Source organism: Schistocerca piceifrons, chromosome X, assembly GCF_021461385.2.
Source record: "Schistocerca piceifrons isolate TAMUIC-IGC-003096 chromosome X, iqSchPice1.1, whole genome shotgun sequence".
NCBI lineage: Eukaryota > Metazoa > Arthropoda > Insecta > Orthoptera > Acrididae > Schistocerca > Schistocerca piceifrons.
This window is the reverse complement of record NC_060149.1, coordinates 369,319,346-369,345,537: the sequence shown is the minus strand read 5'-3', so window position 1 is coordinate 369,345,537 and position 26,192 is coordinate 369,319,346. Positions and strand designations below refer to the sequence as shown.

The window sequence follows — 26,192 nt, the reverse complement described above, 5'->3', positions numbered from 1 at the left end:
ATCCCGTGCCACCCAACGTGCTCTAGAAGGTGTAAGTCAACTACCCTGGCCAGCAAGATCTCCGGATCTGTCCCCCATTGAGCATGTTTGGGACTGGATGAAGCGTCGTCTCACGCGGTCTGCACGTCCAGCACGAACGCTGGTCCAACTGAGGTGCCAGGTGGAAATGGCATGGCAAGCCGTTCCACAGGACTACATCCAGCATCTCTACGATCGTCTCCATGGGAGAATAGCAGCCTGCATTGCTGCGAAAGGTGGATATACACTGTACTAGTGCCGACATTGTGCATGCTCTGTTGCCTGTGTCTATGTGCCTGTGGTTCTGTCAGTGTGATCATGTGATGTATCTGACCCCAGGAATGTGTCAATAAAGTTTCCCCTTCCTGGGACAATGAATTCACGGTGTTCTTATTTCAATTTCCAGGAGTGTACAAAGTAACTGGATGAAATGTTCTTCGTTGGTAAAAGATGATCACAGAAAAATACAGAAAAGTTAGCTGTGTTACCATTTTAACAATTACTAGTAAATAACTATATAACAGATGGGTTGTGATGTCTAACCAGTGATGGAAGGCTGGGAGACAGCTGGTGCACAAAGCTCTGTCGCCAGCTCGCAGGTGGAGTTCGGCAGCGCTTAGGTTGTAGTGCTACATGGCCTGGTGCCTGAAACAGCAGATTATATGCTGAATTTAGATTAAAAGAATGAAAGTATTTTCTGTTAGAAAATCAGCCCTCTTTATCAAAAAACACTTCACTTAACTGAAAGCACTTTCATACAAAAGTAACTTTTCATCATCAAACACACAGAAACAAAGCATACCTTAATTAACCTAAAGCAATTTTGATGCAGTAAGAACCTACATAGGTTGCAGGACAACAAGTATTGCTTCAGCATATGGCATACATTCGGGGTTATATTTATTAAACATGGTTGTATACATTCCTCCCAACTGAAAAGTTAAACAGAGACATTTCTTGTAAGATTTCAAGGTCACCATCACACCTAATGGCAGTAACTAAACTTATGGCAATGGACATTGTTACACTACAAACACTATGACCACATGTTACAAACTGATACTCCAGTGTATCCGTGTCTGTAGGACAATGTGATTTAAATTTCATGCTTATGCAAGCTTGTTTTTCATAGATAGAAATGCTATTCCCACAGATGAAAAATGGTTTGAGAACATGATGACTATTGGGTGTGTTTAACCCTTTCACTGCTACAGATGCGCTCTTAGCACTCTGTGCAAAGGTAGCTATTTTTACAGCTGTACTGCTTGCAATTTAACAATCACAAACTCATGAGATGAAACTTATTTAATAACTCATTTATAGTAAGTCAAACTACGAATCTAAGCTAATATACTGCAAAGAATTCCCACTAAGCACTAAGTATTGAAATACATGAAAATGTCCAAACAACGTTATCACTAAACTAATAAGTCTGCTGGTAAGCAGGCATGTGGCTAGCATATCTTGGATGTGATGGGAAGACATGTACTTTCATACCACTTTTATACAGCAGTCCTCATGAACTGACACAGCATGCATTTCAGGCATGGCTAGAAATTCTTAAGATGACATTCGAAGGTTGCTTCCACACCACAGCCTATATAAGAGTATATTCAACAACTCTAACTGATGCTGATGATGGATGTCACTTCCAAATGGAATGAAAGTTCTCCATTCAATAAAGAACTGAATTTCTTTTCATTATCCATCATACTTACTGTGCTGCATCAAATTAAGTAAAACATTACACAAAATTTTAGAGAGTTCGCAGAGTTAAAAACACATTGTGTAAACCTTGTATACAGTTGATTTTAGCTGATACACTGCAGCGAATGAAATGTACGTAAGATATCATGATTTTATTTAAAATTGACAGCCGAAGGATACCTCCTTTTTTTCTCGTGTTACCAGGTTTTATACCCGAAGGATGGTTACGTGCGATGACACCTTTCACATCCTTACACATCGAAAATCATGTGGTCATAACAACTGCCATATCTCACAAACAATTTAAAATATCCAAATGAGGTTTTTGAAAAAGATAGCATGCAATGAGGCACATATGTTGAATGATAAATATTCGAAATTATTTATTCACCGACATATAGAAGCATCTCATCTGCACCAGTTAAAGGTCAGCCAGTGGCTCGAGACACATCCAGATGTCAATAGCACTGTAGGAAAATCCAAGCGGCACATGTATACACATCCCCAACACCTACAGAACAGCACAGCAGGATATGTTTACACGCCCGCAGCAGCAAAAGGGTTAATGTTACTGGAACTTTTCAGATGGAGATCACTACACAGCGTGACCAGTGGATGTGCACATGTGACTTATCACATGTACAATGGGCATGAGAGCATCATATTGACAGATTTAGCAGACAGTTGGCTCTAGTGAAATGATTTCAAGATGAGTAGTGATGAGATGGACTCAGAATAAAAGTATCGCAAGAAGAGTGAGCACCGGTCCTTCCAGAAGGACTCCACCACATGAAGATCACAGGATTGTTCAACTGGCTCTGATGTATACATGGATGACAACAGCAAAAATCAAGCCAATGGTTACAGACTGTGTCACCAAGAACCATTTGGAACAGATTACTAGAAGATGGCTTGTGATTTCACATTGCCATGTGTCATTTACCACTGATATTACAGAACAGAGTCTTGCAAGGTGTAGAACCGGAGTCGACTGGAACACCGAGCGGCATTTTGTGGTGTTCAGCAATGAGTCTCACTTTTGTCCGTGGCAGTCAGATCAACACCGATCTATGCGTAAACAGAGAGCAGCAGCAGCAATTCTCAAAATCCATACCCCTCTAACTCCTGGGAACATTACATGGAGAGCTATTGCAAATGAAAACATGAGTTATTTGATAATTGCAGAAGGGAGGTTGAACACTCAACAAATAGCCCTTTTGTTACACCTTCATGACCAGCTTACCAAATGGCATATTCCAGTAGGATAATACAGGACCCCTCACTGCAGATCACATTACACACTCCTTGGGGAATGGACGGATCCTTGACTGGCCAGCTCAGTCTCTCAATTTGCCACCCACAAAAGCATATCTTGGATGTGATGGGAATACATGTACTTTCATACCACTTTTATACAGCAGTCCTCATGAACTGACACAGCACGCATTTCGCACATGGCTAGAAATTCTTAAGATGACATTCGAAGGCTGCTTCCACACCACAACCTATATAAGAGTATATTCAACAACTCTAACTGATGCTGAAGATGGATATCACTTCCAAATGGAATGAAAGTTCAATTATTTAATACCCACTATGCGATGAATGTCTCCACAAAGTTGGATAAGTATCAGACTGGTCCTTCATAGTGTGACACTTTTGATTTTCGGCACTGCACAGTAAGCACAGTTTCTGGTACTAGAGAACTTGTGGCACTGAGTAGTTCTTACTACAAAAACTGGAAGTTCTCCAAACTTAAATTCAGTTAATGGAGGCTGTGCTCACCTATATCAGACATATTTTTGAAATAAAAATATATTTATAAAACTGCTTCTGCACAGACATGAGTTATTAAGTATCTTTCAGTAGGGTATATCTGTTTTAGTATTTTTATCCATCAATTCTATTTAAACTGTAATTCGTGAGAAATGTGGTCAACACAGTAGAAGCACTGTGATTTCTCACTGTAAAAATAGTATAGCATGAAATGCTAGGGTGTCATCATTCTGAGTGTTAAGCAGAACACATATGATACCCAAGAAATCAGTACTAGTTGCAAAATGCTAAATGAACTATTCATTCAGTCTAAGTAGCTCACGAAATAGAGCCTTCGCCCTCATCTGAATTAAAATGTGGTAAAATTGTTGAATGAAAATAAAATTACTAACTCCTAAACTGCATTCACTGGAATTAACACAAGTAATCTACAAAAATAAATTAATTAAAAAAATTAAAAAAAAGAACTCCCAGGATGTAAATAATATAAAATAATTACAGTGACCACAAAATGTAAACTGTGTTATTTGGACTGGATAATGTCAAATTACGTACAGTATTTATACTCTGAAGTAACATATGTTCAACACTGGCACCTCTAAACAGAGAAAAATGTAGGAAGTATCTATCTGTACTTAAAAAAAATAGCTTGTTGCTACAGCGACTGGAATCTGACAAGACCAGGAACAACTCGAGAACCAGTAGAAACAGGCTGACAAGCTGATGGTGACACAGTGAGTCATCTGAGAGTAAACAGATGGATAACAACAAAGAACAGGCCTACTGTCGGATAACAACAAAGAACAGGCCTACTGTCTGAGGACCTATCAGCAAATCGCCCGAGAGTAAACAGATGGACAACAACAAAAAACAGCGCACAACATGTTTCTCTGTTTCAGAGGGTTAATCTCACATTTTTGTAAGTGTCTAACACAACAGTTGCTCACTGAACAGCCAGCTACGCAGCTCTTTAACACATCTGCATCTACTGGTGACACGTCAGGAGGGTGGCAAGCTGCATGTCTACGATTGCCTGCTTTTATAGTTCACTTCTTCAGTTGGTCTAGCTAGAATGGGTAGGATGTGTGTATGGTGTATGCAGACGCAGGAGGAGCTGGCCTCAGTTCATGAACAGCTGAACATGCTGTTGGCAGTTACCTTCAGGCCGCTGCCTTGGGGTGTACTGATGGCAGAGAATCTAGTGTGTTGCATGTGACACGTCAGGCTCGAATGGTTCAAAAAAATGGTTCAAATGGCTCTGAGCACTATGGGACTTAACATCTATGGTCATCAGCCCCCTAGAACTTAAAACTACTTAAACCTAACTAACCCAAGGACATCACACAACACCCAGTCATCACGAGGCAGAGAAAATCCCTGACCCCGCCGGGAATCGAACCCGGGAACCCGGGTGTGGGAAGCGAAAACGCTACCGCACGACCACGAGCTGCGGACACACGTCAGGCATCACTGATTTTGCCCACGGCTCTCATTCCAAGGCACCTCCTAGTGCACACAATGTGGTGGATCCGTCCTCATAGCAGGTTGAGTGGTGGGTGGTACCCGTTCGCATCGCTCGAGGTGGAAGGCCAATGTGGACACTTGTTGCCTGGCCTCACCCATTCATCCTGTGAGTGGAGTGAACAGGTGGCCACTCCCTCAGCAGGGTCTGCGCAGGCACACGGAGAGGGGTTTACTGGTTACTGCGAGCTCTAATGTTAGTCACGTTATGGAGCCCCTTAGGCAGATAGTGTTCACGGCTGGAAAGAAGGCCAATGTTCACTTGGAATGTGTGCCAGGGGACCTCAATCGAGATGTGGAGGTGGCGGTGCCAGTGGCTATCGAGCGTGCAGGGTTCAATTGTCTGCAAGTTGTGGCTCACGTCGGCACCAACGACGCCTGTCGCATGCATTTGAGACCATTCTCAGTTCGTACAGGCAGTGGTGGAGGTGGTGAAGACTGCTGGCCTCACCTACGGGGTGCAAGCAGAGCTTGCAATTTGCAGCATTGTTCCCAGAGTTGATTGGGGCCCTTTGGTTTAGAGCCGACTGGAGGGTCTAAACCAAAGGCTTTGTCGACTCTGCGATGGTCTTGGCTGCAGATTTCTGGACCTGCGTTACCGTGTGGGGATTTGTAGGACTCCCCTTGATAGGTCAGGTGTGCACTACACAACACAGTAGCAGAATACTCAGGTAGCAGAGCTCTTGTGGAGTGCACAGGAGGGATTTTTAGGCTGGGTGCTATTTTGAGATGCTCTGATGAACACTCGCCAGTCGATTCACAGCAAGGGAAATTAAACGGCGTTCAGAATAAAAACACTCTGACTGTCACAATTTTATCAGCAAACTGTCAAAGTATTCATAACAAAGTTCCTGAATTTACTGCCTTTCAGGCAAGTTCTCGTGCTCAAATTATTCTTGGGACTGAGAGCTGGATGAAACCTGAAGTTGAAAGCTCTGAGATATTTAGCAAGTTGTGGAATGTATATCGGAAAGAGAGATTAGAGGAAACAGGAAGGGGAGTTTTCGTTGCAGGTGACAAAAATACTGTCTCTACTGAGATTGAAGTTGAGTATGACAGTGAAGTCATCTGGTCACATATAACAGATGTAAGTGCAACTATGTAAACTGCTGGGTGTTTTTACTGGCCACCCAATACCACTGTGGCAGTTCTAGAGTCATTCAAAGAAAGTCTATGGTCAAAAGCAAGTAAATACTCAGATCATGCAATAAACCCATGCAATAAACCTGCCGAGTATGTACTGGGATGTCTATGGATTCATTGCGGGAGGTACAGACAGACAGCCATGTGAAATTCTTTTCAACATGTTTTCTGAAAACTGTCTTCAGCAACTAACTCGGCAGCCCACATGCAATGGAAATATCTTAGACCTTGCAGCTACAAATAGGCCAGACCTTACCAACAATGGCAGTATAGAAATGGGGATTAGCGATTATAATGTCATTATAGCAACTACGATCACAAAAGTTAATAAATCAGTCAAGAAGGCTAAGGAGAGTGTTTCTGCTAGATAGAGGAGATAAGCAGTTATTAACATCTTACTTAGACAGTGAATTGCCATTACTTAGTACCAGTAGGATGGATGTAGAGGAATTATGGTCACAGTTTTAGCACATTTTAAACCATGGTCTGGACAGTTACATGCCTAGTAGGTGGATAAAGGATAGAAAAGACCCACCAAGGTTTAATAATGAAATTCGTAAAATGCTAAGGAAGCAGGAGTTGTTGCACTTTAGGTTCAAAAGACGACACACAAACGACAGCAAAATCGTTCACGCAGGAGAACCGTACAAACATACCGTCATTTGACCATTGGATAGACTTCTGTAAGGACAACACAAAAATAAGCATGCCTGGCATAGAGAAGCAACTTAAATATTTGAAAACAAATAAATCACCCGGTCCAGATGGAAACCCAGTTTGATTTTACAAAGAGTCGTCTACAACATTGGCCCCTTACCCAGCTTGCATTTATCGTGAATCTCCTGCCCAGCACAAAGTCCAAAGTCACTGGAAAAAAGCTCAGGTGACACTAGTATACAAGAAAGGTAAAAAGGATGGACCTGCGAAATTACAAACCAATATCCCTAACTTCTGTTTGCTGCAGAATCCTTGAACACATTCTCAGTTCGAATATAATGAACTTTCTTGAGGCCAAGCAGCTTATGTCCACGAATCAGCATGGTTTTATTAAGCATTGCTTGTGCGAAACTCAGCTTGCCCTTTTCTCACCCGATATACTGAAAACCATGAATGAAGGGCTACAGGCAGATTCCATATTTCTAGATTTCCGGAAAGCATTTGACATGGTGCCCCATTGCAGGCTGTTAATGAAGGTACGAGCATATGGACTAAGTTCACAGGTATGTGAGTGGCTCAAAGATTTCTTAAATAATAGAACCCAGTATGTTGTCATCGACGGCGTGTTCATCAGAGACAAGGTTATCATCAGGAGTGACCAGAGAAGTGTGACATGACTGCTGCTGTTCTCTATATACATAAATGATTTGGCAGACAGGGTGGGCAGCAGTCTATGGTTGTTTGCAGATGATGCCATAGTGTACGGTAAGGTATCGAAGTTGAGTGACTGTAGGAAGATACAAGACGACTTAGACAAAATTTCCAATTGGTGTAATAAATGGCAGCTAGCCCTAAATGTAGAAAAATGTAGGTCAATGCGGATGAGTAGGAAGAACAAACCTGTAATGTTCGGATACAGTATTATTAGTGTCATACTTGACACAGTTAAGTAGTTTAAATATCTGGGCATAATGATGCAAAATGATGTGATGTGGAATGAGCACGTGAAAAAGTCATTATACTCCAACATAATACGTGTTCCAAAATTCTACAACTGATCGACGTTAAGAGATATAGACCAATAGTTCTGCACATCTGTTCGACGTCCATTCCTGAAAATGGGCCCTTTTCCAATCTTTTGAAATGCTACGCTCTTCTAGAGACCTACGGTGCACCAGTGCAAGAAAAGGGGGGGGGGCCCAAGTTCCTTCGCGTACTCTGTGTAAAATCGAACTGGTATCCCATCAGGTTCAGCGGCCTTTCCTCTTTTGAGTGATTTTAATTGTTTTTCTATCCCTCTGTCATCTATTTCAATATCTACCATTTTGTTATCTGTGCGACAATCTAGAGAAGGAACTACAGTGCAGTCTTCCTCTGTGAAACAGCTTTGGAAAAAGGTCCGATTGAAGGAAGGCATTTCAGGGGGAGGGCTGCTATATTTGTTACCAGTAGGTTTCAACAAAGCTTAAGCGTTACAGAGATGCTTCGGGAACTCAAACTGGAATCCCCAGACGTGAATGTAGAAGAGGGTATCAGTGATCATAAGTCAGTGGTTGCATCAATGACTACAAGTGTAATAAGAAATGCCAAGAAAGGAAGGAAAATATATTTGCTTAACAAGAGTGATAGGGCACAAATCGCAGAATATCTGAGTGACCACCATCAAACGTTCATTTCTGAGGAAGAGGATGTGGAACAAAAATGGAAAAAATTCAGAAACATCGTCCAGTACGCCTTAGATAAGTTCGTACCGACTAAGGTCCAAAGCGAGGGGAAAGATCCACCGTGGTATAACAATCATGTACGAAAGGTACTACGGAAACAAAGAAAGCTTCATCATAGGTTTAAGAGTAGTCGAATCATAGCTGATAAGGAAAAGCTGAACGAAGCGAAAAAGAGCGTAAAGAGAGCAATGAGAGAAGCATTCAACAAATTCGAACATAAAACATTGGCAAACAATCTAAACAAGAACCCTAAAAAGTTTTGGTCATATGTAAAATCGGTAAGCGGATCTAAATCCCCTATTCAGTCACTCGTTGACCACGATGGCACCGAAACAGAGGACGACCGAAGAAAGGCAGAAATACTGAATTCAGTGTTCCGAAACTGTTTCACTGCGGAAAATCGTAACACGGTCCCTGACTTCAGCCGTCGCACGGACGCCAAAATGGAAAATATTGAAATAAACGATATCGGAATTGAAAAACAACTGCTATCACTTAGTAGCGGAAAAGCATCCGGACCAGACGAGATACCCTTAAGATTCTACAGTGATTATGCTAAAGAACTTGCCCCCTTTCTATCAGCAATTTATCGTAGATCGCTGGAAGAACGTAAAGTACCTAGCGACTGGAAGAAAGCGCAGGTCGTTCCCATTTTCAAGAAGGGTCATAAATCAGATGCGAATAATTATAGGCCTATTTCGCTTACGTCAATCTGTTGTAGAATAATGGAACATGTTTTGTGTTCTCGTATTATGACGTTCTTAGATAATACAAATCTCCTTCATCATAACCAACATGGATTCCGCAAACAGAGATCATGTGAAACTCAGCTCGCCCTATTTGCCCAAGAAATTCACAGTGCCGTAGACACTGGCGAGCAGATTGATGCCGTATTCCTGGACTTCAGGAAGGCATTTGATACGGTTCCGCACTTACGTTTAGTGAAAAAAATACGAGCTTACGGAATATCGGACCAGGTTTGTGATTGGATTCAGGATTTCCTAGAAGAAAGAACACAACATGTCATTCTTAACGGTTCAAAATCTGCAGATGTAGAGGTAATTTCGGGAGTACCGCAGGGAAGCGTGATAGGACCTTTATTGTTTACAATATACATAAATGACTTAGTTGACAACATCGGTAGCTCCGTGAGGCTATTTGCAGATGACACGGTTGTCTACAAGAAAGTAGCAACATCAGAAGACTCGTACGTACTCCAGGAGGACCTGCAGAGGATTAATGCATGGTGCGACAGCTGGCAGCTTTCCCTAAACGTAGATAAATGTAATATAATGCGCATACATAGGGGCAGAAATCCATTCCAGTATGATTATGCCATAGGTGGTAAATCATTGGAAGCGGTAACGACCGTAAAATACTTAGGAGTTACTATCTGGAGCGATCTGAAGTGGAATGATCACATAAAACAAATAGTGGGAAAAGCAGGCGCCAGGTTGAGATTCATAGGAAGAATTCTAAAAAAATGTGACTCATCGACGAAAGAAGTAGCTTACAAAACGCTTGTTCGTCCGATTCTTGAGTATTGCTCATCAGTATGGGACCCTTACCAGGTTGGATTAATAGAAGAGATAGACATGATCCAGCGAAAAGCAGCGCGATTCGTCATGGGGACATTTAGTCAGCGCGAGAGCGTTACGGAGATGCTGAACAAGCTCCAGTGGCGGACACTTCAAGAAAGGCGTTACGCAATACGGAGAGGTTTATTATCGAAATTACGAGAGAGCACATTCCGGGAAGAGATGGGCAACATATTACTACCGCCCACATATATCTCGCGTAATGATCACAACGAAAAGATCCGAGAAATTAGAGCAAATACGGAGACTTACAAGCAGTCGTTCTTCCCACGCACAATTCGTGAATGGAACAGGGAAGGGGGGATCAGATAGTGGTACAATAAGTACCCTCCGCCACACACCGTAAGGTGGCTCGCGGAGTATAGATGTAGATGTAGATGTAGAAGGCAGCGTTCATTTTGGGAAACATTATTGAGAAAATTTAGAGAACGCATTTGAAGCTCACTGCTAAACAATGCTGCTCCCGCCAACATACAATGCACGTAAGTACCACGAAAATAAGACATGAGAAATTAGGGCACATATGGAGGTGTACAGACAGTTGTTTTTCCCTTGCTCTACTTGCGAGAGGTACAGGAGGGGAAATGTCAAGTAATGGTACAGAGTACCCTCCGTCATGCTCCTTACGTTGGCTTGCAGAGCCTCTATGTAGATGTAGATGGCACAGCAGAATAACAAATGCAACAAGTAAGTCAAGATCAAAAACCTAAGATGCAGTGAATTCAGAGCCAAGGCAACAATGTGTATCAAGATCAATACAATTGCGCAGATAGACGACGACTGACGGCAGAGCTGCTGCACTGCTTGCTTTAAAGGGTATCTGCAATTGTTGATAGGCTGGCATGGCAGGCATGTTATCGTGACAGCACTTGCAGTGGCGACACTATTGCCTGCAGATGTAGCAGCTCTTTCTAGTGTCTCTTATCGAGTTCCACGCTTCTGGTAGGTCTTCAAACTTGCCGGGTCGGGGTACGAGATCTCTCCCCCCTGAAATAGGTGCACAGGACTAGAAGCACCCTGGACAATGCCTGAAAAGGTGAGCTGGTGGTACGAGTGGAGTGCTGGCACAGAAACCCACCAGTGGTTGGAAGAAACTGGGGCATATGGCAACATAAAGAGGAAGGGCAGTGTGGGCAATGACAGTGTGGGCAACAATGACCGAGAGGGTAGAGGTTGCACCGAGACCTCCACTTCCATGCTTGCATCCACGGAACCGCCACTGGTGCCCTGGAGTGCAAGTTGTACCGGTGCATTAGGGGATCGAGAAGGGTGGGCATTCCACGTCCCACTAAGCCGTTGAAGGTGGTGCAGTTGGTAGATGGGAACAGAGCTGATTGGTATAATGGCACTCCAAGCCCCTCAGGAGTGTCAACCATCGTAAGGTCCCACCAATGGGTGGAAACCATCATAGCTGGCATTCATGACAGTTTCACCACATATGAATTTGCCAGTGTGCCAGATCCATGTTCCTTGGGCTGTGGGGCTAGGAGATGGAGAAGAGTATGTGGTTGCTGGCCACAGAGGAGCTCTGTTGGGCTACAATCGTGGACAGTGGTGGTCTTGTGGGTGACCGACCGCAACTCCTGGTCTTGCGGTAGCATTCTCGCTTCCCGCGCACGGGGTCCTCGGTTCGATTCCTGGCAGGGTCAGGGATTTTTCCTGCCTCGAGATGACTGGGTGTTGTTGTGTCATTTTCATCATCATCAATAATCCCCATTATGGTCGGAGGAAGGCAATGGCAAACCATCTCCGCTAGGACCTTGCCTAGTATGGCGGTGCAGGTCTCCCGCATTGTATCCTATGCTCCTTGGAGTATGGTACCTCATCATCATGTGGGTGGTCAAAAACACAGTGACTGCAATGGTGCTGGTGGAAGTTCACACCAATTTTAATGTTTGTTGTTTAAACATTAGCACCACAAGCCGTGCTTAGCCATTGGAGGACGAGTGAAATGGGTGCTCGATGTCAATGGAGGTGAAAAACTGTGTGAAAGCTGTCACCAGAGAATTGGGCACCTCTGTCCGTCACAATGGTGCAGGGAAGCTGTTCGATGCTGAGAACCTAGATGTGTGCACTGAGGGTGGTGTCCATGGTGAGGGTCTCTATGCGGACGACATATGGGTAGTTAGAATAAGTGTCCACAACAATGAGCCACACACAACACATAAAGAAGTCAGCAAAGTCCAGATGAATGCGGTCCAAGGCGAGGCGCGAATGGTGGGGTGGAGGGGAGGGGGGGGGGGAGGGGGGGGGGGGAAGTGGGCTGGTGTGTGAAAGACTGGGAAGGAACAGCTTGGTTCCATGCACAATGAGGCAGCTGTGTGCCACGGCTTTCACATCTTTGTTCAGTCCTGGTCAGTAAGCATGTCGCCTTGTAAGGCTTCTCACTTGCGAAATACCCCAATGCTCATGATGGAGGAGTTGCAAAACATGAGGGTGCAGGGTAGATGGGATAACACAGTGTGTATCCACCTCTACGTCAAGCAGGAGAACATCGGAGACAACTGACAAATGGTGGGTGAGATGAGCCCAGGCCTGGAGTTCTAGATTTTTGGACTTTGAAAAGTAAGTGGCCCTTTAAGACAGGGTCGTGCAATGTGGCTGCGGTGATGTGAGTAGCTGTAATGGGAAACCCACCCCAGACATGCTGCTGTTCCATGTCAATATGGAGACAGGAGACTTCCTATTGTTCTAATGCCAGATTGTGTCCTGAGAGTAAATGAGAGAGACATTCACATTTTTGTGTTGCACTGTGGCTTGTATTTGTATTTAATGGTATAATTGTAGGAGCTGAGGAAAAGTGTCCAAAACTGGAGCCATTGCACCATCCACTCTGGACACCAGGAGTGGGATCCAAAGAGTGCTACCAGCCATTTGTGATCGTAATGATGGTAAACTTGGTTACAACTAGTTAAACATTGAACTTCTTAATGACAAAGATAATTGCCAAAGCTTCTTTTTTTTTGTATCTGTGAGCAGTTCTTTTGAGTGGGTGTCAGTGTCTCTGACGCACAGGTAGTTGGTTGCTCAGTACCGTAGTTATTCCTGTGCGACAGCACTGCACCAGTGCCACAGGGAGACGCATAAGTGGCCAAACCCACAGGACGTGATGGATCAAAGGGTTTAAAGTAGGGTGTTAACCACAGCAAATGCTTCAGCTGTGTGAATGCATGCTCACAGGCAGCTGACCACCTGTACTCTAGGCCCTTCTTCTGCAACTGGTTGACCAGATGCATAAATGTGGAGTGCTTGCTGAAGGAACTTAAAATAATAATTCATTTTCCCCAAAAAAGCCTGTGGCTCCTGTCAGATTTGGAGGCAGAGTCAAGGGTTAATACCAGAAATGTTGCTGTCAATGGGCCAGATCCCACCTCTTTTGAGCAAGTGTCTGAGGTATTCCACTTGATCCTGAAAAAATGCATTTGTGAGGGTGATATTTGCGGCCTGCATCACACAATGTGTCAAAGAAGGTACAAATGTTGCACAGGTGGTTCTGACATTTAGCGCCCTTGACAATAATGTAGTCGAGATAGTCGGTACATGCAGGGATGGACATGGTTAACTATTCCACTTATCTCTGTAAGATCGCTGGAGTGGAGAAGGTTCCAAAGTGCATAGGCCAAAGGGAGTGTTAACGATCATAATGTGTTGCAATTCCTCATGCAGTGGGCTCTGCACATATGAGTTGACAAGGTCTACCTTAGAAATATATTTACTGCTGACAAGCATCGTGAAGGGATTCTCTTGACATCAAATGTGGTAGGTTCAACTTGTGGCTGGGCACTATCTGTCGATTCAAAATCCCTGCGAGCCAGAGATAGCCATTGGGCTACCAGTGGTGTGACCTAAGCATTGGTTTTAAAAGGTTCAATCAGCCCAGCTTCGTGGAGGCGATGGAGCTCATGCTTAACGGTCGTTTGCAGGGAGACAAGAAGAGGACGCCCAGCAGAAATGGGGTACAATGTCTGGACGTAAGGAAATATGAGCCTGGAAATCTGTGACACACCACAGGTCTAGTGCCAAGTGTGAATAGAGGAGGAGGCAGCACAGAGATCGTCAGAGTCCCATACATGAACCACATCTGTGACCACCTGAATGTCATCTGTGATGGAGAATCCAAACAAGGTGAAAGCATCCGGACCAAAATTGTTGTCAGCCAAGTGACTATTGAAACAAACAGAGTTATCAGTTCAGCAGGTAAACCAAGACTGAAAACCTCAGGTATAGTGAATTCAAAACTGAGACAATGATGTGTAAAGAGATCAACACCAGCTGGAGCAGTAGCTTCTGTCAATACAGATTGCTGGAATGAAGAAGTCTATTACTCTCGATCAATTTTTTCAAAAAACTGATGAATATTCCAGGTATCTCTGTAAGATCACTGGAGCGGAGAAGGTTCCAAAGTGCATAAGCCAAAGGGAGTGTTAATGACCATAATGTGTTGCAATTCTTCTTGGTCCACAGTACAATTTGTGAGTATGTGTGAAGATTTTCGTTTTTCTCTTTGTGTATGTGGTGGTACTGCAGCTCGTATCCTGGTCTAGTGAGTCTGAAGGCCCGCCAGAAGCTATGGAACTCAATGACAGCTGGTAGACAGTGGTGCTATGTCGTCAAGTAATGGTGCCACCACTGCAAGCACCGCTGTGAGGACACGCCCACTGTGCTGGCCTATCAATGCCCCTGGCCGCCCTTTAAAGCCAGCGGCACAGTAGCCCTGTAGTCAGTCATCATTTCTCTGCGCTACAGTATTGATCTCACTACACATTGTTGTCAGAATTCTGAATTATATATACATGGGCCAGTCAAATTAATGTGACCACCATGTATGTTCAACGTCAATGTGCAATAAGCACTCACAAGTGGAAGGTGGCAACAGTACCAGTGAAAGGTATATACAGAGTGTTGGTGGGATGTGGAAAACAGTGTAGCCATTGTCGTAATGCAGGAATGGAGCAATTTATCTGATATCCAAAAGGGTATGATCCTTGTCTTCTGAGCCAAGGGTGGAAGCAAATGGCTAAGTTTGTAAACTGTTCGGATGCTACCATAGTTAAAGTATACTGTGCACAGTAAAATGGCATTATGCAAAACTGGCACCAAGGCAACTGTGGTTCACCACAGGCCATAGATCACAGGGGTGAATGAGGGCTGCTGAGATGAGTACAGGCAATTATAAGTACCAGTGTTGAGCGACTGTTTGACCAGATAAACCAAGGGGCTACCAACAATGTCTCCTTAATGACTAGCGAACGTTGCTGTGTATGGACCACAAGATAACTACTTTCCAACAATCTCTGGGGATCTAAACACTTTGTCCAGAAATTAAATTTCTCCTTAAATAGGGGTTTAGTTCAGTTATGTTTGGAGAGTGTCCCAATGTCTGAAATGGGACTTTTTATATCATATTTGAACACGTGTAAACACAAGCTTATCACGCCGAAGAGTAAAACATAGTTTAGCATGAACTCAACACTTTTGAGTAACAAGTAAAATTATCAATTGGAGTCTTGATTTAAAGGAAGCACCCAGGAATAATTAAGAAGTCAGTTTTTATTCAAATGTTTTTACTGAACTAATGATACAGTATGAACATGATAGCAAAGGAAGTGGCAACAAGTGTTTAAATCTTATCCTTAGGTTTTGAAGATTCTTCTTTCCATCATTTGAAAGGTGGCATCACTTCAGCTGATTCATGTTAAAAAGAACTGAAATGTGAGGAAAAATGTTAACGCTATCAGGTCATACTGCAGAGGGGGAAATGCAGACGTGATATTTTCTCTATTTCATTATTTTCACCGCTGCCAGTACTGTTATCTACATAAGCCTGTTCCTTCATAAGAGCATCAAACAGTTCGCTTAATAACCATGAGGTGTGAAGAAATCAGGATACCAGTATAAGAAACTCCTAAATTGTTTCATGTGCTGAAACATCTGTGTGCACTTTCATTTCTTTTTTACAAAAATCATTATTTTTCTGCAGCTACTGATGTTCTACCACAGCCAGCATTTCTACCATCTGTAAATTCACAGAATTTCATGCAGAAAAAGGCTAGTGCATAGTCTACAAAATGTCAATTTTCATTTCTCCCTTTCTCCTGAGGGATATTTGTATCTCTGCATAACAGCCACTCGCTATTTTGCTTTCAGAGAGTAGAGATGCTGGTGATATGTGCTGTTTGTAAGAGAACCATACCAAAAAATTCCTAACTGGAATATATTTAATGTGAAGGGGATCTGTCTGCTCCAGCCTTGGCATATAAACTACTAAGCAACTTTATAAAGATTTTTGCAGTTATCCACACACTGCTACTGGAGTTGTATGTGAAAGATGGCTTACTTTAAGTTCCTAAAACACCTGGATTTAAGGTTTACATTTATGAATGCTGGCAACTTTTACTTTCAGCACTATTAACACACAATATTGTCAGTTTTGATTTACCTTTTCCCTTATCACATATTTCTCTTAAAACAGTGTAGATTTCTGCAAGTAGTAAAAAACATAGTTATATTACAACAGATAATGTAGATTTCTGAAGGTAGTAAAAAACATAGTTTCATTACAACAGAAAATGTTTTTGGACTTATATCCTTGTCTGTGTTGTGGCAAATGAATGTCCAAATATTCACAGCCTCATTTTCCACGTAAATTTACGGTGTTTCTAGAAATGAATTAGCTCAACTTTTAGCGTATTGAATTTTCAGTCACAATCTGCAGCATATCTCAAGTCTTTTGTGACAGTACATTTCCACCTTCAGAATGTTTCCACTCATCATTCCATGGAACCATTTTACGGGGACAGTTCTCCCTGAATGACAACATACAAACATTTCTCATTTTCAATTAATAGGAACCAACACCATCACCATTTAGAAAAGCTGAAGTCTTTTTTCAGCACGATGCACCACATAAATATGATGCTAAATTATCTTTCTTTGCTGTGTTCCTGAGTTGTTACAAATGTTTTGGACATTACAAACAATCATCCACTTCTGTTGAATAGTAAGTTTTTTCCCTGTCATAATTTTGACCATTTGATAAAAAAGAGAATTTAATGATTGTTGCTGTTTCAACATCAAAATATTTGCACCTGTTACTAATAATTGTTGTTCACTATATCTTATACACAGTACATTTCTGAAAATAATTCTTATTTTTAAGTGCACTTTTTACTGTATAATGATGAGTTAAATAGGATGACCGCTGTGAGTGAACTGCTATATTGTTATGGAAATTTTGGTACAACGCAAACACCTGAAAATGTATTATTACTGAAATTTCTTGTCACACAGGTACTGGGAAATGTGAAGAAATTTTATTCTACAGTATTTACAAAACAAGATACATGAGGCATCAGAAACAACAATTTTTCATGTTTCTGCCTATGATGCAGCAGATTACAGGTAACAAGCATCACATTCAACTTGTCACAATGGAAATAAAATAAGAATAAAAAATTTAAAAAGCATCAGAAAATGGGCATTAACTTCCAAAACACATCACATGCAAGATAACTGAAATAAAATTTGCATCTTTTGATGTTAAAAATGAAACCACTGTCTGTAAAACTGGAAGTTTTACCAACCATTTTATAAAGCATAAAGAACAAGATAAATAAAGAAAAGATAAACAAAATGAATGTGATTAGTAAGCACACTTGAATTTCACAGTACTCTCTGTGAAATTAAATCATATAACCTGAAAATGTGTAAGATATCTTCTCAAATACAAGCCAATCCTCACACAATCTACCTGCTTTATAGCAGCTTTATGTCACGGCATATGTGCTGCTCCAGTTCCCTCTCTCTATGAGAACACCCTTCCACTACACTTCTGTAGCTCTATGAGCTACTGCTTGAGAAACCATTGTAATATATGAATCTTAGCAATAATTAAGAATCTAACTAAAGAAAATGTTGTGTCCTATTCATGAAAAGGTCGATCACATCTAGAGATCTTGGAATTATTGGTGAACTCAGTGGAATGGAGTTAGAAACTTGAGATTTAAAATATTGATCAATGTATTGACCAGAAGAAATGAATGTAATCACTGCTATTTAGTCTATCAGCATTTTGGCATTTTCTGTACAAAAATGTGGAATTACAGCAAACTCACAAGCGTGTTAGGAATTTAATCAATAATGTTTTTTTAATATACATGTTAGTTCATAGACACATCAACAGCAGAGTGAATGATTCGTTCTGATATGAACAACTAATTTACATGAAATATAATTCAATGATAGGAGCATAGCCAATTGGTAAAAAATGAACAGATGTAAAATTTCTGATAAATAACAATCTTTTGTTTAGCCTTCTTTTAAAAAATAATAATAGACAAATGGGTTGTAATGACTTACCTGTGACGGAAGACTGGGAGACTGTTCATGCAGAGAAGTTTGTTGCCAACTTGCAGGTGGCGGATGACAATGCTTTGGTTGGGGTGTTACAAGATCTGGGGTCTGAAACAGTAGGTTATACGTAAAATTCACATTTAAAGAATGAAATGTATTTCCTGTCAGAAAAGCAGTGATGTTAATAATTAAACACTTAACTTGTGTGAGGAAAAGTATCTTGTACACAAAAATAACTTTTGTTCTCAAGATACAAAGAAACAAACCAGGTCTCTCTGACACTAGTCTGCATGCCTGAATTAGCCTAAACCTACTGGAGTGTAGTAAAATCCCCAGTGCGTTTCGCCTCAACATACATTTACCACCCAACATGTTACAAACATTGATGGTTAAATTTTTTAACATAGTTTTTCACCCTCCTCATAATTCTCACCAGTAAGCACAATTCACTACTTCCTGTAACCATTCACGGCCATTGTCATGCCTAATGGGGTGCCCAAAATGTGCCCAGTACATTTGGTATAAAAGGACTCATGGTTCTAGAACTTTCCTACCTCAGAGTTGCATATTTGCTAAATTTAATATCAGTTAATATTAAATGGCCTACACAATGCAATGCATCTTACTGAAATAAAGACAATATACAAAAAATAGCACAATTAATTCTGCACAGATAATTTTTATCTTCTAACCACAAAATTTTTCAGTGAATAATTAGGCAGCAGCTTCCCCATGAAATGTGGATCTTGCTGTCGTGGGGTTGCTTGCATGCCTCAATGATACAGACAACCGTACTGTAGATACAATCACAACAACAGAGTATCTGTTGAGAGGTCTGACAAACATGTGGTTCCTGAAGAGCAGTCATTACAGTAGTTTCAGAGCCAACAGTCTGGATGATTGACTGATTTGGCCTTGAAACAACAACCAACACGGCCCTTCTGTGCTGGCTGAAAGCAAGGGGAAATTATAGCCGCTCTTTTTCCCAAGGGTATGCAGGTCTAGTGTATGGTTAAATGGCGATGGCATCCTCTTGGGTAAAATATTCAAGAGGGAAAATAGTTCCCCATTTGGATCTCAAGGCAGGAATTACTCAGGAGGATGTCATCAGGGAAAACAAAACTGGCTTTCTATGGGTCAGAATCTGGAATTTTAGATCAATTAATTGGGTTAGGCAGGTTAGAAAATTTTAAAAAGGAGATGGCTAGGTTGAGGTTAGATATAGTGGTATTTACTGAAGTTCAGTGGCAAGAGGAACAGAACTTCCGGTCAGATGGGTACAGGCCTATACATACAAAATCATGTAGGGGTAATGCAGGAGTAGATTTAATAATGAACAAGAAAATAGTAATGAGGGTAAGCTACTATGAACAGCATAGCAAACACATTATTGTAACCAAGATAGACACAAAGCCAACACTCACCACAGTAGAACTATTCCATATGTCGCCTAGCTCCACAGATGATGAAGAGATTAAAAATGTATAATGAGATAAAAGAAATTATTGAGATTGTTAAGGGAGAGGAAAATTTAATTGTGTTGAGGGACTGGAATTCAATAGTGGGAAACGAAAAAACAGTAGGTTAACATAGACTGGGGGAGAGGAATGAAAGAGGAAGCCTCCTACTAGCATTTTGCACAGAGGATAATTTAATTATCACCAATACTTGGTTTAAGGATCATGAAAGAAGGTTTTATACGGCAAAAAGACTTTCGAGACACCAGAAGGTTTCAGACTGATTATATGCACATCAAAAAAAGTTTTGCATCACCTCAGTTCCAAGAGTTCCATAACCTGTACAGAAAATTGGAATAGAGAGTAACATAAACATTTCCGCCCTTTTTATTGCTCATGAAAACCACACATTGCATGTTGTACCACCCTACAGCGAGACCTTCAGAGGTGGTGGTCCAGATTGCTGTACACACCGGTACCTCTAATAGCCTGTAGCACGTCTTCTTGCACTGATGCCACGACAAATACAGGCATCTTGCATTGATGCATGCCTGTATTCGTCATGGCATGCTATCCACAAGTTCATCAAGGCTATGTTGTTCCACTCCTCAATGGCGATTCGGCGTAAATCCCTCAGAGTGGTTGGTAGGTCACGTCGTCCATAAACAGCCCTTTTCAATCTATCCCAGGCATGTTCGATAGGGTTCATGTCTGGAAAAGATGCTGGCCACTCTATTCAAGTAATGTCGTTATCCCAGAGGAAGTCATTCACAAGATGTGCATGATGGGGGTGCGAATTGTCATCCATGAAGACAAATGCTTCGCCAATAGGCTGTCGATATGGTTGCACTATCGGTCGGAGGATGGCATTCACGTATCACACAGCCATTACGGCGCCTTCCACGACCACCAGCGGCGTACGTCGGCCCCACATAATGCCTGACCAGGTTGCCTCCAATGTACCGCACTGCATGGTGTTGTGGTTGCAAAGATAGACCTCGACACGGACGTCAGGAGTGAAGTTGCACATCATGCGGCCTATTGCACACAGTTTGAGTCATAACACAATGTCCTGTGGCTGCACGAAAAGCATTATTTAACATGGTGGCATTGCTGTCAGGATCCCTCCGAGCCATAATCCGTAGGTAGCGGTCATCCACTGCAATAGCAGCCTCTGGGCGGCCTGAGTGAGGCATGTCATCGACAGTTCCTCTGTCTCTCTCTCTCTCTCTCTCTGTATCTCCTCCATGTCTGAACAACGTCGCTTTGGTTTGCTCCACAATGCCTGGACACTTCCCTTGTTGAGAGCCCTTCCTGGCACAAAGTGATAATGCGGACACGATCGAACCGCGGTACTGACCGTCTAGGCATGGTTGAACTACAGATAACACGAGCCATGTACCTCCTTTCTGGTGGAATGACTGGAACGATCAGCTGTCGGACACCCTCCGTCTAATAGGCGCTCCTCATGCATGGTTGTTTACAACTTTGGACAGGTTTGTGTCTGTGATACAATATCCACAGTCAACGTCTATCTTCAGGAGTTCTGGGAACCGGGATGATGCAAAAAAATTTTGATGTATGTAAAATGGTAAGATACAGATTTTGGAACCAGATTCTAAACCGTAAAACATTTCCAGGGGCAGATGAGGACTCTGACCACAATTTATTGGTTATGAACTGTAGACTAAAACTGAAGAAACTGCAAAATGGTTGGAAATTAAGGAGATGGCTACTGAATAAATTGAAAGAACCAGAGGTTTTGAGAATTTCAGAAGCAGCACTAGGCAACGATTCACTGAGACAGAGGAAAGGAATAAGTAGAAGAAAAATGGATAGGTTAGAGGCATGGATCAAATATGTAAAGGGACAAGGCCTAATAGAATCACATTAAATACTGAATTTAAAAGATGAAAGGAGGCAGTAGCAGGAACCCAACCCTGGAATGACCTCCCACATTATATTAAAGTAATGAATAACATCTCCAGCTTCAGAAGACCATCAATGACACATCTACTAAAGCAACAATAATGATGATAACTGCTGTCTTTGAACGCACTTGTTACCCTTGTACACCCTTCTAACCCATCTGATCTTCCTCATTTCCCAGTAGTCTTAGTCAATGCAATCTCCTTAAATTTCATTTCCCCAGAACTCGCTATATCAGAAAACATCTATCTTGTTCACCCATAAATTCTTCTTATATCTGCAACTATCATTATTGTTATTATTGCCATTACTACTACTACTACTACTACTACTACCACCACCACCACCACCACCACCTTCTTCACTACTAGAGGCAGCAGCTGCAGCAGTGCAAGTACTACCAGTAATAACTATATTAGTTCATAGTCAGTTTTAATTTACTCACACTGCCTCTTGAGAAACTCAAATCATTTTAATACTAATTATATTAAAATTGTCATTCCTAGGTAACTATGATGTGAAATAGTTACTGTATGTGTGAGACCTCGGTTCAATGTAAAAGAAGGCTTGATGACCCTACTCAGATCAGGTTAAATAAATAAATGTGTAGATCGTGTAACTAAGGACGACGTACTGAACAGAACTGGTAAGAAAAGAAATTTATGGCACAACTTGACTACATGAAAGTATCGGTTGATAGGACACATTCTAAGACATCAAGGTATCACCAATTTACTATTGGAGGAAAGTGAGGGAGGGGGGGGGGGGGGGGAAGGAAATCATAAGAGGAAGACTTATGAGATAAGTACAGTAAGCATGTTCAAAAGGGTGTAGGTTGAAGTAGTTATTCGGAGATGAAGAGGCTTGCACAGGATAGAGTAGCATGGGAAACTGCTTCAAACCAGTCTTTGGACTAAAGACCAGAACATTAGTTGACAGGAGGTCACAACTGTTTTATGCGTTAATCTATGAGTGTTTATAAGTAAAGCTGAAATTCACCACTGTCAACATTTCAGAAAAATAGTGATTTCTCATAATAAAAGCAATACAAGATAATTTTCATAACACGATACGCTATAATTTCAACTACACACAAGGTGATTCAAAAGTCATATCCCATATAACAAATAGGGCGAAACGCACCCATCAACAAACTTTCAGATCTGATAGTATGGACGAAAACGAGAAAAAAATGTCTAGTAAACATTGGCTCTAAAATGCATACCTTAAGAGCTATGAGTACTTCTCATCTTCAATGCTTTGAAACAATCTCTTCCACAGCAAGCTCTTTGATTTCCATGTTTTGAGAGGTGCTAGTATTGAGCAAAACAAGGAAAAATGTCCAAAAGCAAGGGCTCTAACATGGATACCTTAAGAGCTACAAGCATTTGGTCAGCAGCGGAGATGCGTTTCAGAGTGTCAAAGACAAACAAGGACTCATCGCTCGTAAGGTATGTATTTTAGAGCCCATGTTTACTAGATATTTTTTTCTTGCTTTGGTCCATATTACCACCTCCAAAAGTTTGTTAGTGGAGATTTGCTTCACCCTATTTGTCCTATGGTGCATGACTTTCGAATAATCCTGTACAACAAAGAGGACGAGCTACATCCTTAGAACCAATATGCATTCTGCAATTGTCATTTGTTTATGAAATTGTGGTTCTACACCCTTGAAGGGAAGTTTTTAAATACAGTATCTGTGGTTAAAATTGTTGAACGAGAGAAAACAGCCAACTTATCTGTTGTATACATAGGACTTTTGCACACCCAAGTAACAACAAAAATTAAACACACGGTGTTGCAAAAGTACAGCAATAGCTATTAAACATACGTTGACAGCAGCTTCTCCAACAGGTAACAACGTGTTCAAATCAAGAGCGATACAGCAGACAATATTTTTTTGCCAATAAACTGCCTCACATTATTCTTTTTTAAGTAAGGTATTTTAAACTATGAGAAATCTATTATATTCTGTTTTCTTTTGGAAGAAAGTACAATAGGTTTGACTTACACCAAGCGTTTCCGAGGGATGCTTTGCTTTTGGTGATGGTTGCTTCATCATCTAAAATAAAGAACAGTTTCTTTTACCAACCATAAAATACAAGCACTATGCTTATCACTCTAGTGTCATTTTCACTGTACCTCAGTCAGTGAAAAGTAAATGAATTTATGTTTGGTCAAACACATTTACAACAGGATGACTGTAGGCTTTAATGTACCAATTGTCAATAAACATAACAACATAAAAAAGACACCAGGACAGCTTGTAATAACATAAGTTTCTATGAGTGCAGGGACACAGAATGGCATCATCTGAATTCAAAACACAATGTTACATTTCTTTCCAAAGGTCTCACTAAAATCCAACCATGTTGGACTGATCATGGATCTACTATCCTTGAACCGGTCCCTAGAGTTGAAATATTTTTTTGCCAGCAATCCTTCTGACAACAACAAAGCAAAAGCTAATGTGAAACCTTGATTCTCCCGGTTCATACATTCATAAAACTGTAAATCCCCCATCCTGATGTCTACCCTGTGGCTACTTTCCAGGAATCCATTATTTTTAACCTGGCCTCATCTTCCTTTCATAGGCCCCTTCACAAACACACAAACCTCTTAATGGAAGAAAGGGCAGCCAACCACAATGCTAAAAAGTACCATGATTTGATCATCTACCCTGTGAACAAAGACTCCGTAGCTGTCATGGTGAATTACAGTGATTACCTGACAGATGATACCTGCCAACTGTCTATCTGTTCAACATCAAGCCCTGCAACAGTGGACCAATCCCAGAAATCCATCACAATCTCCAACACCTTCTCAAATTTCTAGGTCCACCCAGCACCTGTTCCCCAAATCTCTTCCTCCTTATCCTACTTTCCCACAGAATCACCTTCGATATGCTTCTAACCTAATTATCCTGGACACTACACTGTAGCTATTAACTGTGTTCCCACAGAAAAAAATTTCAGTTCTAGTTGACAAACATTTGAAACTTATTACCTGAATTCTAACTTAAAATTTTAAGGACATTAACCACTTCCTTCATCATCTCTCTACCACCTCCAACTCATCACCATCTGCATCCCTGGTTGTCACTGTCGATGCCACCTGCCTCGCTGCCACCTCTTCGAATGTCCTCGCCACTCCAAACCCACCACTTCATTCCTTATACAGCTGATCAACTATGTCATTTTCCATTATTACTTCTCCTTTGAGATGAAGATATTTAAACAAATTCACAGCACAGCAATGGGTACCTGCATGGTGCTCTCATACACCAACCTGTCTGTAAGATACACACAGGAAACCTTTCATATCAACTAAGATTCTACACCCTTTATCTGGTTCAGGTTCACTGTAATATCTTCAATATCTGGACTCAGGGACAAGACACTATCATCATTCCTCCATAATCTCAATATCTCTACTCTCAATTTCACCCTGCCTTCTTCAGCTCAGCACGCCACCTTGTTTGACACTGGCCTACACTCCTCTGGTGGCTCCATAAAAATCTCCATCCACATAAAGCTCACCATCAACAGTACCTCTACTGTGATAGTTGTCCTCCCTTCCACACTAAAAAGTGTCTTCCATATAATACACTCCTGGAAATGGAAAAAAGAACACATTGACACCGGTGTGTCAGACCCACCATACTTGCTCCGGACACTGCGAGAGGGCTGTACAAGCAATGATCACACGCACGGCACAGCGGACACATCAGGAACCGCGGTGTTGGCCGTCGAATGGCGCTAGCTGCGCAACATTTGTGCACCGCCGCCGTCAGTGTCAGCCAGTTTGCCGTGGCATACGGAGCTCCATCACAGTCTTTAACACTGGTAGCATGCCGCGACGGCGTGGACGTGAACCGTATGTGCAGTTGACGGACTTTGAGCGAGGGCGTATAGTGGGAATGCGGGAGGCCGGGTGGACGTACCGCCGAATTGCTCAACACGTGGGGCGTGAGGTCTCCACAGTACATCGATGTTGTCGCCAGTGGTCGGCAGAAGGTGCACGTGCCCGTCGACCTGGGACTGGACCGCAGCGACGCATGGATGCACGCCAAGACCGTAGGATCCTACGCAGTGCCGTAGGGGACAGCACCGCCACTTCCCAGCAAATTAGGGACACTGTTGCTCCTGGGGTATCGGCGAGGACCATTCGCAACCGTCTCCATGAAGCTGGGCTACGGTCCTGCACACCGTTAGGCCGTCTTCCGCTCACGCCCCAACATCGTGCAGCCCGCCTCCAGTGGTGTCGCGACAGGCGTGAATGGAGGGACGAATGGAGACGTGTCGTCTTCA

General features: G+C 42.0%; 1 protein-coding gene across 2 annotated transcripts in view; it reads right to left on the bottom strand.

The window, feature by feature from the left end:
• The window catches only part of LOC124721814 (mitogen-activated protein kinase kinase kinase 1-like), a 178,522-nt gene that overhangs the window by 91,808 nt on the left and 60,522 nt on the right, over positions 1 to 26,192 (bottom strand). For both annotated transcript variants that reach the window (XM_047246935.1, XM_047246934.1), the window contains 3 exons: positions 23,894 to 23,944; positions 18,503 to 18,604; positions 562 to 663 (listed from right to left, as the gene is read on the bottom strand). In XM_047246935.1, coding sequence (XP_047102891.1) covers positions 562 to 663; positions 18,503 to 18,604; positions 23,894 to 23,944 — 255 coding nt within the window. The remainder of the gene's footprint in view (positions 1 to 561; positions 664 to 18,502; positions 18,605 to 23,893; positions 23,945 to 26,192) is intronic.